Below are 15703 nucleotides of genomic sequence, written 5' to 3'. Positions count from 1 at the left end.
TTTCTCGGGTATGGACCGGCTGGTTACCGCTGCTTGCGCTCGTCGTCAGCTCGGTGGTTGTCCATCAGGTAGAAATGAATGGACGTTTCCATCACGGGATCGCTTTGACGGCGAGAAAAATTAATGACTTGATACCACTTGAAACTTTGAATAACCCGCCCGTACTCATGGTCCATCCAGGTTGTTTGGCCTTGACGGTGTCTTCATGAGTCTTTGAGGTGCAACAATTAGCGGTCATTAGAGAACAGCTCGTCTAATGCCTATGAACGACTCACTTCATGGTAGATCTCCCGAGCACCTCAGTGTGAAGGAATTCGACGATGAAGTTTGCGGTTCTAATTTTATGCCATGGACATAATTTAGAAGTCTACGTCTACATTTCTGAAATGGCTTCTGTAACTTCAATCCGGCAGTGCAGCTTGCTAACTTAACGGGTGGATAAGGGCGCTAATGTGAGAAACAAGTTCCCGGAATAGACTGTGTCAAATAGTCGTAAAATCAACCGTGTTTGTAGCCAACCCAGATGCTCAATTCGAGGCCATGACTTTGACGTTCTTTATCTGCTCATGGTCAGTACCGTTCTCGAGATTGATCCAGCTCCGACAAATCACCTTTGGATTGCCAGCATCTTTGGTCGCGCCAAGATTTGAAAGCAATAGCAATTGCTGCGACCCCAGTCGCAAATACAAGAGCCACTCCAGCGACTGCAATAATATCGCTTATTGATAGGCCCACTGTATCAAACTGAAGTGAATGTGGACGCCGCACGATATGGAAGGCTCAAGCCCGACGTAGAGAGGGAGTTCGCCAATGATGCAAATCCAATAAGAACACGAACAACGATCTGATAATGTTGCTGATGAGTAGGAGCGAGATCTGGAGAGTGATTTGGTTGAAATCTATCAAGACTGCGAAGGGAATCTTCTCTACTTCTCTTTAGTATTGATATTGATGCAGCACAGGTCGCACATGCCGGTGGTGAGAAATTAGCGCTCTGACCACCTGGGGACATTTTTTTTAGTTCGGTGACCACCCATTTTTCAAAGTAAATGCTCCTGTTCTCCAAGGCAGATCTGTCTAATCGATAAGAAGCTCGGGTGTGGCGACCCCCAATTTTCCGGGGTAGATCTGTCAATCGGTAAGAGGCTCAGTCACCGTGATTATCCATATTCCAAGACAGACATATCCCGAAAGTCTTGTCCTTTATTCATGGTTACATAGAATCACCACTGACAATCGTAGCGTAATCCCTCAATACAGTCCACCGTCTCCATTGATTCATGCTAATCTATACCTCCAGAACTTTGAAGACTTTGGTATCCCGGACGAACGTAAAAATGCCCACCGGCACTCAACGCCTGATTATCTTTCTAATAGCAACACCATGGGACGCTTTTCCATCTCTCCTGAAAGTTTGAAAACAAAATGTGATGAGAACGCCATTGCTCACCAACCGTCCAATCCTGCCTGATCCGTTTTTGCTCCAAGCCATTCAATCGTACAGGTACGAAATAATCCACTCTCGCCTCCAACGAAGAGAAAACGTTTAATGCGTCTTGCCAGCCTTTGCAAGCCACAGCCCCACACTCTCCAAGGCACGGTCTCCGCCCCAGACTCCTTCTTTTCCGCCACGCCTGAACTCCTCGCTCGCAACATCCTCGTTGCCACCACGTGTCGCATCACCGAGAATGACGTCGAGGTCGCGCTGCTGGGAGCTGATCCAGCGCTTGACGAAATTGACTGGATCTGTGCTGAAAGCTGTGTAGAAGGCGTGCTTGGCCTTCGAATGCTGGATTGCCTGCACCGCGAGCGCCAAAGACTCATCCGCCGCGGCAATTTGATTGAGCATTTGCGGGTTCGTGGTGATGCGGCTCATTGCGATACGGAGCGGATCGTCGAGCGGGACGCGAACGTCGTAGATGGTTGGTTGCGAGGCAGGAGTGCCGTCGTCGGGAGCGATGTAGGATTTGTCGACGCGAATGGTATAGGGTAGTTGGTAAGGAGGCAGCGGGGAGAGGTGGTGGATGATCAAATTGGGGATCTGCGGAAATGGTATGAAATCCCTGTTCTCGAAGAGCTGGGTTGCGTTAGTGTCATTGAAATTTCCATGGCTGTGTGCATAGATACGTACTGCCTTCAATTGAGCATCGCAACGAATCTTGCGGCTGTCCTCATCCTCCTGCAGACCGTTGGCTTTGACATAGATCCAGATACCCATAAGAATTCCACCGCGGTCATCCTCCTCGGTGCCAAGCAGCTCGGCCAGAGGCGGGCTGAGCTTATAGCGCTCAGGACTCTCGTCGCGGAAAAGATTGACGGTGACATTTATGTTCTCGTCGCTCTTGCGCTCGAACTCCAGCGTGTCGAAATTGGCGGCCGAGTCGTTGGCATTGGCCGAATTCTCGGGCTTCTTCCACTCGATTGCTGTGTAGCCATCAGGCTGGAGGGACTGCGAGCGGTCGAAGTTGATGGTGATCTGTTTGAAGAAATGCGACAGCTTGGTGCGCCGGGTTCCCGCAGGCTTCCCCGGCTTAGCCTTCTTCGCCGCATCGCCGCCATCCTGCTCCATGGCATCTGCGTCCTTCTGCTCTTCAACCTGTTCCTTATCCGCCTCCGGGTCCTCGTCATCGTCGAGCAGACGACCCTCGATCTTGACGCGGTAGGTGGCCTGGCTCTCGCTGCCGAAATCAAAAGCGTCGGGATCCATGCTCGTGTTCTGCCAGGGCTGGTTGTCGGCAGTATTGCTGATCCAGACGCGCAAGGTGCGGTAGCGGGTGAAGTTACGGGCGCTGCTCTCGTTGATGTCGAGGCGCTTGCGCATCATGACGGCGTCGAGCTTGCGTTCAGCCTCGCGCAGCTGGCGGTAGCGCTGGACACCATCGCCAACGACCAGGTCCTCAATTCCGTCGGGCATGTTCCTGTCGGTGGGCTTGCGTGACTGGCGCTTGGCCAGCTCGCGTTTCTGCATATCGGCCTGCTGCTGGGCCTGCAGTTGCTGGGGCGTCATGGGCGGCGGGTGGGCGGCCGATACCATGGGGCCTATGCCGTGGCGCATGGTGGTGCTCAGGTCAGTAAAGCGGATCATGGGGCGATTGGCAGCGTGGGGCTGCGGGCGGGACATTGGGGGAGGAGAGCGCGCAGCCTTGCCGCTGCTTGCTGCGGCTTAGGCTAAGAAGGCGCGTGTTTGGCAGCGACCTTACCTGGACCACGTCTCTGCACAGCGGCGTGCGGCGACGCTCGCTGGCCGGCCTGCGGCGGGTAGTTCCGGTACTGAGCCTGCATCATGGGCGCGACACAGCAGCAGGCAATGGATAGACGATGATGGAGAGGGCGAACTCGGCGACGGAGGTGTGGTGTGGAGGCGGGAGTGTGCGGCGCGCTGATGCAGTGGCACTGGGGCGACGCGTTCAGACAAGGGCGCAGGCAGAGCACGATGCTTTTTCATTCGCTGCGCCGCTAGGGGGGGCGGGGTCAACTGCACCGGCAAGCCGCTCGCTCTACTTCACGGCCTAACGCGTCCCACAGGCTGTCTCTGGCGGCTGCAGCCGCTTTAGCTGTTACGGTTGACGATGATGCTTGCCGAACAAACTATGACACGCTTCCAGTCTCGGCCCAGCCATGTAAAACTGATGTCTCCTCCTCCACTTTATTTTCGGCCCCGCGATAAGTAGCGCCTACTACGCCTGCTCCTGTCCCTTCAGTCCATTTTCCTTCCTGCTTGCTAGCGCTGCTCGATACCCTTCGTCTTTTTCCCACATCGCCGCTTGGACGGCCTTTCTCTCGTACATATTTCGTCCTCACGAACCAACCACCATGGCCGGAGCCTACCTCGCCTCGCTCGGCATCGATCTCGACGCCGAGATGGCCAAGATCCAATTCAGCGATGAGAAGTCGGCCGACCACGGAATTGCCAGCACAGACGCAAAGGCACCGCATTCGAAATCTCACCAGCCGCCACCGCGCTACTCTGACGTCTTCGCCCCTAAGACCATCTCGAGGATCACTGCTGCTCGTCTGCCAGGCCTGCCAGCCTCTGAACTGTGGGATGTCAGCATCGCGGATGGCCGCATTTCGTCTGTAGAGAAGCACGACCCGCATGCTCCCCGCCTCAGTCATGTACCCAGCGTGCTGGATGCACAAGAACGTCTGGTCGCTCCCTCTCTTTGCCATGCTCACATCCACCTGGACAAATGCTTCCTTCTGCAGGATCCCAAATACAGCGATCTCGAGATCGTGGACGGAAGCTTCCAAGAAGCCATGGACCTGACCAGCCGGGCCAAGTCTCGTTTCGAGGAAAAGGATCTTCTGCGCCGCGGACGGCAGCTGATCAAAGAGAGCATACAGCACGGAGTCACTGCGATGCGTGCCTTCGTCGAGGTCGACGCTGATGTTGAGTTCAAGTGCCTGGATGCTGGTCTGCGGCTGAAGGAGGAATTTGCCAACAAGTGCGATGTGCAGATCTGCGCCTTTGCCCAGTTACCGCTGTTCTCTGGAGTTGATGGCGGAGAGGTTGTCCGCAAGCTGATGATGGCTGCCGCCAAGACGCGTGGCGTCGATGTGCTGGGAAGCACGCCGTATGTGGAGTCGGATGAGATCAAGATGAAGATGAACGTGCGCTGGATCAGCTCTCTTGCTCTCGCTCAGGACAAGTTCTTGGACTTCCATATGGACTACAACCTGGACAAATCCACCAAGCCTTTCATCTGGACCGCTTTGGAGCTCATCAAAGAAAGATGTTGGGAGAACAGAAAGGGAAAACTCATCACCATGGGTCACTGCACGCGCTTGACCTACTTCCAGGCGGATGACTGGAAGAAGCTGAAGGCGGCCATCGGCAACCTCCCAGTGTCTTTTGTGGGACTGCCGACAAGCGACCTATTCATGATGAGAACCACGGAGAACGTGCGAGGCACTCTTCATGTGCCGAAGATGATCCAGGAGCATGGTCTGCAGGCTGCCATCGCTGTTAACAATGTCGGCAACGCCTTCACACCGCAAGGCAATTGCGATCCACTTGCAGTCGCCAGCATGGGTGTTGGTGTTTATCAAGCTGCGACCAGGAAGGATGCAGAAGTCTTATATGTGAGTTCGGCGTTCGTTTTGCTGTGTGCTGCATACTAACTGCCTGCAGGAATGCGTCTCAAACAGGGCGAAAGCAGCTATTGGTCTTAACGCTCCATCGCTCTCTTTGAAACCGGGTGATCCTGCCGACCTTGTGATTTTCGACGGTGCTAGTGTTGGGTGGAGAAGCAGGAAGAGCGTGGCGGAAGCAATATACGATCCTGGGAACATGAGAACCACGGTAAAGGGTGGGCGCATAACGACCAATTAAGAAAAGCAAGGTGCTTGATCTTTGCTATTAGTTTGGAGTTACCAGTTCTCCACCCCGTATGCTAAAATTTCCGAATATTTCGTGATGTCTAACCCGGTTATCCGAACCAACGCCGTAATCCACGATCTGGCTCATGCTCTCTCGCGAAGTAAATAATTGACGTCCTGTGCCCCACCATAGTCGCTTTCCTGCTCGTATACGACCATGATGTTGGCTCTGGCTCATGTCGAACGCCCATAGATCTTCCGGCAGCCTAGATCCGCGGTGAACAATGCATCACACTAAGATGGACATGAACTGTGCGTTGTTGGTGATGACAAAACAAGAAACAGGGCCTTCAACACCGCACAGCGGGGCGTTGGTTCCAAGAAAGTCACTCAGCAGTGGATTTCGCAGTGGTGAGACCAAATCAAACGCAGATACCCACAGATCAGCGCTGTCACTGCCTTGGCAGAGAGGATCAGCTCTTGTACACGCAACAGAAGCCACCGCCAACACCCTTGAATCTCGGCGGCAGTGACGAGGCAGAATCACGGGCGATGATGGTGTCACAACGGTGCCCCACCGCGGCAGACATGGGGGTCGGCAGCCAGGCGATTGGCGCCGATAAGGCTCCCAAAAATGGAGCGCGATGATGCTCGCCCGTAGCGTTCCGGATCCGCGCGAAGCCGCTGGGTCGGAACCAGCCACTCTGGGCAAAGCGCGGGAAAATTCCCCTGCGATGGTGACGTTGGTTCGTAGAAGCTTGACGGAAAGCTAGTCCGAACGACGTGCCCTGCGGGACAGGCCGTCCGGTTCAGAGCTGGCGGCCAGAGAGGAGAGAGACAGCGCTCGTGCAAGACAATGACTCGATGCCTTGCGTGCTCTGCGATGTGCAAGGCCAAGCAGATGGCAAGGCTGGGCGGCGGGAACGGTTGCGCTTTGACGCTGCGGCTGCGGCTGCGTGCGGTGGGCGGGTGGAGCCATGGCCCCCCCGGATGCGAGGCGTGATGGCTGTCTGCTTCCGGCTCGAGACGCGCATAGAATTGCGATGCCTTGGGCGTGCCGTCGAGCCGATGGCCAAGAGGGGCGCTCGATCGCAGCGGGGCCTCTGCCAGCTTGGTTGCTGGGCGACGCGCGGACAGGCATATGCGGAGTTAATTAGCTTGTTAATAGTTACGTGCTGACGTTATGCTGGCCAGACCCTTGATGTACGCCCGTCGTCCCAAGCCCTTCAGCCCGCCTCCAGCTGCGTGCCTGGCCTCTTGTACCTGCAGGGAATTTCCCACCACGGAGAAGATCACCTTGAAACACTATTGACAACACCGGGCTTGCCATGCCCCGGCGCGCCCCGCTAGTCCCCCCAGACTTCACGACATGAGCATTCGTGAAGACTGCTTCTGCTAGCTCCCCGTGCATACGAGCGCCCGCCATCACGACCACCGCCGCTTTCGTCAGCCACCAAGCCTCTTTCCCGTGCCTCCAAGCACTCCCAGCCTGCCACCGCGCGCCCACCTCGAGTCAGCAGGTGCCGCCCCGTTCACGCCCCACGTACACGCGCAGGAAGCGGCGCACGGTACGTCGTTGAAGGAGCTCCACGCGCACCCGTTACCTCGAGCTGCACCCGCCAACTCCCCCTCGCGACGCTCGCCTCTCGCAACATCGCTAACCCGCCTGCAAGACTCGTTAGTGCTACGCTATTCTTCATCCCCTACCGCGAACCCCCTCCATGACTCCAGATGCCGTCCCTCGGCAACAAACAGCATAGCAGATCCCTCAGCCACCCGTTTCCCTCCATCTTCGGCGGCGGCAAGAAACCCAGACCCCACGCGCCCCCGAATGGCGATTTCCTCCCCGAGTCCGACCGCTACATGCCGCCTGCGAGCTACGGCGCCATGGGCGCCGCGAGGGGCCCACCCGTCTTTGACCGACGCGACGAGGAGACTGCCAACTGTCTGACCTGCGACTCCAAGGTCCGCTATCCCCGCGGTCTCACAACATTCCGCTGCTCAGCATGTTTGATGGTCAACGACCTGGTCCCCGTGAGCCAGGACAAGCCCGACCGCAGCCCAGGCCAACCAAAGAGACCCATGCCCTTGACGGTGGATCGAGCGAAGCACATCATAGATCGTTGCCTGGAGACATATCTGCAAAACATGGTAGAGCGGCGCAGCAGGAGCAGCCAAGACAGTGATGATCGGCCGAGAGGAAGTCAGGACAGTGCATTCCGACCACGGGGGAGTCTGGATGCAGGCAAACCGGGAGACGCTCGTCTTGCGCCGATACCGATCCGGCAGCGGGCGCAGAGCGCAAGCCGACCGATGATCTCTGTCTCTCCGCCGTCAGCCGCGGAGAAGCCAAACGGTGCCGACATGCTCAAGAACGGCAGGACGCCTCCCCGACCAAACGGCCCTCGGGGACCTCCTACTCCCGAAGAGATCTTTGCTCCTCCGCCAACCCTCAGACACCCGCCACGGTCTGGCACAGTTCCCAGCCCACCCAACCGCAGGCCCCCTCCACCGCCTGTACATCCGCCTCCTCCACCGCCCGGACCGCCCGGCCCATATGCAGGCCGTGGCTCCCCAAGGGAAATCCCTCCCCATGCAGGCTCTCTACCCGCTCCTGGAGTGCCGCCAATTTCGCCGACAGAAATTGCTGAGAGGCGGCGCTACGAGCAAATGAAGACAATCTTCCGGCCATTGGAAGATCATCTTATTGCCAGCTACGGAAACTTTGACTGCCTGAATACCGCTTTCATGCTAGGAAGAGCGCGCCATACCCCGAGAACTCGGAGTGAAGGGGCCATGGCTAACGAAAGGCCGATTCAGACGCCCCAGGCGGCACCGCCGCCAGCTGCTGACTCGGATCTCTTTCTTGAGGCTGACGCAAGGATGCTGATGATCGGAGATATTGGTGAAAATGCTTCGTGGTGGCCTGGCCGACCTGAAAAGGAATCACCGAAGCAGGCTCCCCCGTCGAATGTCGGACGGTCAAGCTCTGACGTGATAATCGTGAATCACAAATCACCGCTCATCAACTGGACGGAAGTACAGCATTGGTACGATACTGTCAATGGAGCCGGAACTAATTGGCGGGCACGGCTGGAAGAAATGCCGAACCTGGATTTCCCGGAGCCGTTGATTCAAGAGGCGGACGAAGAAATTCGAGACGCACGAGTTCACGTACAGCGAACTTTGTTGAAAATAACAGAGAATCTGCTGAAGCGCCCAGGACGTCCTTTAGAAGATCCCGAGGACCTCCGTTTCCTTCTGATCATTCTTTACAATCCGCTTCTACATGCGCCTTCTGGATCCAGATCGCCACCAATGCGACGGCCGCCACCAACCCGCCCGAGGCAAGGTTCCAATCCAAATCAACCTCCAGCACTAGGACCGCCGCCTCCGCTTGGAAGACCACCTTTGAATCAACCGCCGTCACCAAAGCCCATGCGATCTGCTAGCAATGCAAAGAGAGACCCTAGTCAACATTCGGGGATCATCAAGAGGATATTGGGTCTGCTCGCTAACCTGGATAACGAGTGCCACCGCTACCTCACCACTTGGTTTTCCCGATTGGCTGAGGATCATTTCCGACGCATGGTTGATTTAGTGGGCAAATTCATCACCTATCGTCTCACCAGACAACCAAGGAAGCGGAGCAACAGCGGAAATCCCACAGCAGGGCTGATCCCCGAGTTTGGAGCACAGGGTGCAACCTCGGCCCAGCTTCATGCCGCGCTAGGCCTGTCAGGTTCTGGATCCAAGTCTGAAGATCGTGCAGGGGATGCCTTGTACAGTGATGACTGGCAAGTCAAAGCTGCCGCCAAGGTTATGGCTTTGCTATTTGCAGCGAATAACACGTACCACAACCGCAAGACAGACCCTGTCAACCACTCCCCGTCGGTAGCTGGTCAAGCTAGCGCTGGACTGGCAGCACGCGAGCGAGCCAGAGCGCACGGACAACTCCTCCCTACCTCCGACTTCTACAACACGGTGTTGGACTTCCATGATCTTATCGCTGATTTTGAAGCGTGGGAGAAACGCACGGGGAAGTTTTCCTTTTGCCAATATCCGTTCTTCCTTTCTATCGGCGCAAAGATCAAGATCATGGAGCACGATGCCAGACGACAGATGGAGAATAAGGCTCGAGAGGCTTTCTTCGACAGCATTCTTAGCAACAAGAACTTGGAGCAATACTTCCATCTCCGCGTCAGGAGAGAATGTTTGGCGGAAGACAGTCTACGCAGAATCAGTGAGGTTGTCGGTGGGGGTGGTGAGGAGATCAAAAAAGGACTGCGAGTCCAATTTGTCGGTGAAGAGGGCATTGATGCTGGTGGCCTTCGGAAAGAATGGTTCCTTATGCTGGTCAGAGAGCTCTTTGACCCCAATCACGGTAAGTACTTCCATGTGCGAATTGTTCCTGTCCAGCGTGGACCTATGCAGCTTTGAAATCATTTCGTAACAGGATGCAGGAATGTTTGTATACGATGAGGACTCCCAATTCTGTTATTTCAACCCCAACACTTTCGAGCAGTCGGATCAATTCTTCCTCGTTGGCGCAGTTCTCGGCCTTGCTCTCTACAACTCAACCATCTTGGATGTTGCGTTACCTCCTTTTGCATTCAAGAAGCTCCTCGCATCTGCTCCTACAAAGAATGGTGTGGCGCCGGCATCGCGCAACCGGATTGACTACACGCTAGACGACCTGGCGGAATTCCGCCCACGCCTTGCTAAGGGCTTGCGGCAGCTACTGGAATTCGATGGCGACGTCGAAGCTACTTTCTGTCGCGATTTCGTTGCTGAAGTTGAGCGTTACGGCGTGGTGCAACAAGTCCCCCTTTGTAAAAATGGCGAGAATCGCCCTGTGACCAACGCCAATCGCAAGGAATTCGTCGATTTGTATGTGCGGTATTTCCTCGATACCGCCGTTGCTCGCCAGTTCGATCCATTCCGTCGCGGTTTCTTCACCGTCTGTGGCGGTAACGCACTCAGCCTCTTCCGCTCCGAGGAAATCGAGCTCATGGTCCGTGGCTCTGACGAGCCGCTTGATGTTTCTTCGCTCCGTGCTGTTGCCGTGTACGATGGGTGGAGTGACCCGGCCCACGGTGGCCGCAAGGTTGACCGACCCGGTGAGCAGATCCTCGTTCTGCGCTGGTTCTGGGATTGGTTCGCGGAAGCAAATCCTATTGATCAGCGCAAAATACTTTCTTTCATCACTGGCTCCGACCGCATTCCAGCTGTCGGGGCGACGAATCTGGTGATCAAAATTGGCTGCCTTGGTGATGACAGCGACAGATTCCCAGTCGCACGCACGTGCTTCAACATGCTGCAACTTTACAAATACAAGAGCAGGCAGAAGTTAGTGGACAAACTATGGCGGGCGGTTGTGGAAAGTGAAGGATTCGGGTTGAAGTGAGCCTCACCTACTCAACTTGCTCTTCGATCGCATAGTTGTCCACCGTTTCTACAAAGCTTTACTCTCCCTCTCATTTTCCTTCCTTTTCCTCCGTCATGTCACTTCCTGGCACAATTGTTTGGTTTGGACACAGGCGTTAATCTTCAAGAACTTCGAGCGTCGTGCTTTTTCTTTTGTTCGGGCGAGGTGGAGTCTCGGTGTCACGTCCATTTAGAGCCACGCATCAGAGGCTTGCTATCCATTGGGTCGGCGTTCGTCGCATCTTCTATTTCCCTCTTACTTCTTCGATAGCCGTGGTAAAATTAGATAGAGGAGCGGCATTATGGGAATTGCAAGGAAGAAAGGCCTTTCTTCAAGTTATTGCATCTCTATAGTAGTAGTATGTAGGTATTGTGGACAGTGCTCGTTCCTGGTGAGCGGGCGAGGAAAGAATGCTTGTGGAGTGAGAGATAACATTCTGTCACTTGATAATTAGGCAAGAAAGAGAAATAATAGTCTCTCAAGACAATCGCGTAGTGGGCCGCGGCTTGTTTGTGACCTAGACATACAGCAGGATATCACAGCCGAAGGCTAACGCAAGGACTAGCAGGGGCCTGGAACAAAGGGCAGATATGACTCTGCAGTCTTCGTCATGAAGGAGCTGGCAGTAGAAGCTATCGTCTGGACATAAATGTAGAATTGTTAATTTTACATGTGCATTCACACAATGGCTTCAGCTACCCATGACACGAGCGAAAGCAAATTTACGCCAGCCCCGTCCGTACTCGAGTTGACTCTACCGCATTTTCCAGCTGCTACCCATATGAGTAGTTCACAATACTTGCAGCGAAGATAGGACACATCCCACAAGAGTAAGAAAGCCATTTCGTGCTCGCAACTGCAGAGTCACTCATCCTTGTTGCTGTAACCGGCACGTACTATAAGCATTAGGGGAGTCATCAAGCATGCATTATTCTAGCTATGGGACTGGAAAATAAGCCGGGCACAGGCAACTTCCAGTAGATTCCTAGCAAACATGCTAGCAATCAGTCAACCAGGTCTATAAAAGACCGGCTAGTTAGCTGAATACAATCACCATGCGATCTTTTCAACTATGGGGGGTCTGTTGCTAACGTGTACGAGAAATAGAGGCCCAAACAACCCTAAACACTCTCGCTGAGGGGAGCCTCCCGCAGTACCAGTCTTCTCTCCACTTTCTCCACTCTAGCTTCCTTGCCCGCGTCCTCGACATCTTGCAACGCCACGGCCACATCCATGCTGATATCCTCTATCTCCCAGGCCATCTTCGTGAACACCTTGGCCTTTTTCAGCTTGCTATAATTCCTCGCAGCCACTTTTGCGGCGATCTCTCGAAGTTTTTGGTTTTTCACGGGCGGAAGTGCGTAGATAGCTGCCACTGTCGCTGAGAATGTACCATCTTTCAAGCTGCTGTCAAGCAGCGCCAGCTCTAAGCGCCACTGAGCCAATTCCGTCAAGCCGGCCACTTGGTATAAATCACCCGCGGCTGATACTTGGGTATGGAAAAGAGGGGTCCATTCGGAGGAGCGATAGTAGTCGTGATGGTAAAAGAAGGTGAGGACGACTTCGACCATGCGTGGATCCTCGTGAGTGAGGTCAATAACGCCATCTTGAGATTCCTATGTGCGTGTAAGTCTTCCGCGTTTCAAGTAGTGGAAAATCTTGCGGAACTGCTCTCTCACCTTGAAGCCGGGTTCTAGATTGCATGCATTCGCGAAGAACTCGCTCTGGGTACAGACGATGCTCTTGTGTACATGATAGACTGTGCCGTCGCCGCTGCTGATCTTCAGGTCGGAGTACTGAGGTGAGTTAAAGAGCCTGCGCAGACAATCCATCAGCGTGGGCTGGAATATGAGTGGCGGGTGAAAGTTCCCACGCTGCCATCGCGGCTGGTAGACGTGGTGAGGCGTTTTCTTTGCTGTTTGAGGCCATGGTGTTTGGCTGTTATTGAATAAGTTGTATAGTAGATGAATGGACCACGACAGTTTGGGATGAGGTTGGCAGTGTTGTTAAAGTTCGCTCATTAGCATGGGCCTTGCTGATTGGCAAGGTACTAGGTGTTCACAGCGCGTACACGGGTCCGTGGCTGTTTCCTACTTTGGCTTTTGGAAAGCGCTCACCGACGTCATTGCTTTAGCCGCTGTCGAGCCTCAAGTACACCGTACTTCGCAAGTCTTGTTATGCCAATGGAGAAATTTTGACAGGGTTGTCAATTGATGAACTACCCACAGCAGGTCTATCCCTTCTGAAGCACCCCGGCATCTTCCATCTGTTTTATCCATGACTACCTGGCCATAGCTCTCCATTTGTGAAACAAAGAGAAGTTGATGGCGCTGACCAGTCGATAGAAAAAGTTCTTGAATCCATGTGAAAGCGGAAATGGGAAGTTTTGCCGTGATTGTAGTTGAAGAGTAGGTATTGAGATGTGGACATTTGACTTTTTGGTAACCCGAAGGTCGTAACCGGGTTGCTCAAAAGAGCGGTGGTTCGTGCCGCGCTTTGCGGCTGTCGGGGGACTTTCGAGAGGAGGTAGTGCGGTTGAAGGAGGTACACCGAGGGGGGCGTAAACAATAATCCAGAAGGTCCGTTGAAGTGAACAGGTGAGGAGCGGTCTGGTTGAAAGGTCGGTTTGCTCCTACTTGCCGTTGATGCAGGAAGACGGAGTAGGCTATGAAGCTCTTTTTGTTTTGTTTTTAGCGCAAGAATGCCTAATTTTCAATGGTATCTGAATGGGAAGCGCCACTAGGACACTATCCAGGCGATACGCTAGAGCGTACCGTTGCGTTCCTTAGGGATCACCAGCTGTTTTGAACGCCGCTGGTAAGTGATCTACCGAGGTAGACACATGGTGCAAGCACCAGGCGGTTTACGATACCGCCAAACGGACCAACGACCGGGCGCTCATGTGGAGTGCCGAGACGGTCGAGGGTGGAGAGGAAAAGAAGAAGAGGACGAAGACGCGCAGCGAGCTTTATATCGGTAGCACTGCGGCTCGCTTAGTGCAGGCACCTTGATGGCTCACATGCATGGTGCATCCATAAGTTTGGTGCATGTGATCCAGAGTGCAGGTCAGGCAGGAACGACCTAGAGACCCTGTCGTTCAACATGAGAATATATATCACCAGGCCCACCGCCTGGGAATATGCTCATCGGACAATCGAATAATCTTGATGCCGCCCGGAGACTACTTGAGCTGGTGTCGGGACACTCCTCCGCCACCCAGTGACCCAGATACATGGCAAATCCTGAGGCACTCTTGCCAATCCTACCAGCAACCAGCCCCGGCCTCCAGGTCGAAGCTCTAGCTCATAACCTTGCCTTTCAACCCCAGCCTCAACTGCAAACTTAAGTTTCCACCTCTCAGCTTCACCAGCTCGGCCCATCTTCAAGCTTTCAGTTCCATCAGCCTAGACCCGATGTCCAAGCACAGCCCAAAAGGCCTCTTTTAAATCTTCTGAGCCTTAAATCCTACCTTTGAAAGCCTGCTTGCCGCAAAACACATCCCTGCAGCTGCCAGACACGAACCCGTCCATGCTGCCATACCCACGAAACTGTCCGCACTGTCTCCGTAAGCCCGCTCATTCAACATCAGGCATGTCCCAGCCAGAGGTCCGCTCGCCATCAGTGCGAACCCAAGCAAAACAACTATCAGCATTACCAAGCTTGTCGAAGGACAATCCAGGGCCACGCCGTCGGGGTCCTCTTGCGAGACAAGTACGAAGTCGGCCACTGGCCGGCGTGTAATCCTCTCAACAGTGGGCACGTGTAGTGTGAGTATGCCGGCGCTGGAAATCCCGTAGACTAAGGCAATGATGTAGAACGTTGCTGCGCTATGGGCGTTGATCCAGAGAAAAGCTCCGCAGGAGCCTGTGAAGGCAAAGGGAACGAGTGATGTGAGCGGGCCGAGGAGACGGCGAGCGATGATTGCCGAGGTGATGCGGCCGACGAGCGCACTGGCGATCATTACAAGAAGGAAGCTGGTTCTTTGGATTGGTGAAGGGGGCAGATCAAGGGCTCTTGTGGCATACTCCGTGATCTGGGGAACTGTTAGCATCTTGTGACCCACGTATGAGATAACGGAATGTTACGTAGAAGTATGGAATCGGAAGTACGAGGAATGAGAAGAACAAGCCCACGAGCGCCAGCCAGAAACTTATGTCCAGACGATTCTTTATGGAGAAATTGCTGGCTTTCGTTTTCCTCTCTCTTTTCTTCTGCTTACCCGGCCAGGGGCGCAACATGGTATTGGCGAGCAACAGGGTCGGAAACATGATGAAAAGGCGATGTGAGAATGCCTGCTGGATCCCGGTCTCCTTTTTGTGCAGCAAAACAGGTATGATCGAAGAGTAGGTGATGCCTCCCGCACAGGCGCCAACAGAAATTACCCCCAAAGCCAATTCCAGGTTCTTCTGGAACCAGCTGCAAAGGACTCTGTTATACGTGCAGCAAAGTAAACCCAGTGTCATACCTGTTACCAAGCCCTGCAGGACAAAGGTTACTGCCAAATTTGCTGAAAAGTACGTTAGTAGCGTCGCCAACAGCAATGCGAACGTTCCCCCATAAAAAGTGCATCCAAATGAGCGATCGTACATTCGACCGAAGAGTGGCGCACAGATGAACGGTAAAGACAATTGAGTGGATCCGATCCAGGCAAGCAGTGGGGCGCTTTTTTCGCCAATCCGTGAGCGATAGTACGGTTGGTAATGAGGCACGACTGTGCCGAAGGCCAAGGGTAGACCAAAGCAGTTGAATGCAACAAGGAAAGCGGCAACCACTTGTCTCCATGCAAGAGATCCGCCGTCGCGAGCGGGTTCGGAAGGGCGAGGTGGCAGCTCCCGCGGCGCTGAGACAGTCGCAGAGTTGTCTCTAGGAGGCCAACACTCACTAGGCTCATCCAAAGGGATTGTATGCATCTCTAGATTCTTGGTATCCTTGTCCGGCATGCCCTGATAGGACAGC

At 54.3% G+C, this 15703-nt stretch overlaps 5 protein-coding genes across 5 annotated transcripts; 3 read left to right on the top strand and 2 right to left on the bottom strand.

Moving 5' to 3' along the window:
• Positions 1-1546: 1546 nt before the first annotated feature.
• Positions 1547-3085, bottom strand: LTHEOB_9018 (Swi-snf complex subunit; the record flags this gene model as incomplete). Its single annotated transcript, XM_035518560.1, has 2 exons — positions 1547-2077; positions 2132-3085. The coding sequence occupies 2 exons, from the start codon at positions 3083-3085 to the stop codon at positions 1547-1549; spliced, it is 1485 nt and encodes a 494-aa protein (XP_035369917.1).
• A 728-nt stretch (positions 3086-3813) lies between these two features.
• Positions 3814-5332, top strand: LTHEOB_9017 (Metallo-dependent hydrolase; the record flags this gene model as incomplete). Its single annotated transcript, XM_035518559.1, has 2 exons — positions 3814-5082; positions 5132-5332. The coding sequence occupies 2 exons, from the start codon at positions 3814-3816 to the stop codon at positions 5330-5332; spliced, it is 1470 nt and encodes a 489-aa protein (XP_035369916.1).
• Positions 5333-7050: 1718 nt separating this feature from the next.
• LTHEOB_9016 (HECT domain-containing protein) lies at positions 7051-7636 on the top strand (the record flags this gene model as incomplete). Its single annotated transcript, XM_035518558.1, has 2 exons — positions 7051-7470; positions 7565-7636. 2 exons carry the CDS (start codon positions 7051-7053, stop codon positions 7634-7636), a joined length of 492 nt encoding a protein of 163 aa, XP_035369915.1.
• A 1121-nt stretch (positions 7637-8757) lies between these two features.
• On the top strand, positions 8758-10726 carry LTHEOB_9015 (HECT domain-containing protein; the record flags this gene model as incomplete). The annotated part of the gene is made up of 2 exons (XM_035518557.1): positions 8758-9703; positions 9783-10726. 2 exons carry the CDS (start codon positions 8758-8760, stop codon positions 10724-10726), a joined length of 1890 nt encoding a protein of 629 aa, XP_035369914.1.
• Positions 10727-11868: 1142 nt separating this feature from the next.
• LTHEOB_9014 (BTB/POZ domain containing protein) lies at positions 11869-12579 on the bottom strand (the record flags this gene model as incomplete). The annotated part of the gene is made up of 3 exons (XM_035518556.1): positions 11869-12183; positions 12238-12363; positions 12427-12579. 3 exons carry the CDS (start codon positions 12577-12579, stop codon positions 11869-11871), a joined length of 594 nt encoding a protein of 197 aa, XP_035369913.1.
• Between the last annotated feature and the right edge of the window lie 3124 nt (positions 12580-15703).

The sequence above is a fragment of the Lasiodiplodia theobromae genome (genome assembly GCF_012971845.1).
Source record: "Lasiodiplodia theobromae strain AM2As chromosome Unknown scaffold_29, whole genome shotgun sequence".
NCBI lineage: Eukaryota > Fungi > Ascomycota > Dothideomycetes > Botryosphaeriales > Botryosphaeriaceae > Lasiodiplodia > Lasiodiplodia theobromae.
This window is presented reverse-complemented; position numbering and strand designations above follow the sequence as displayed.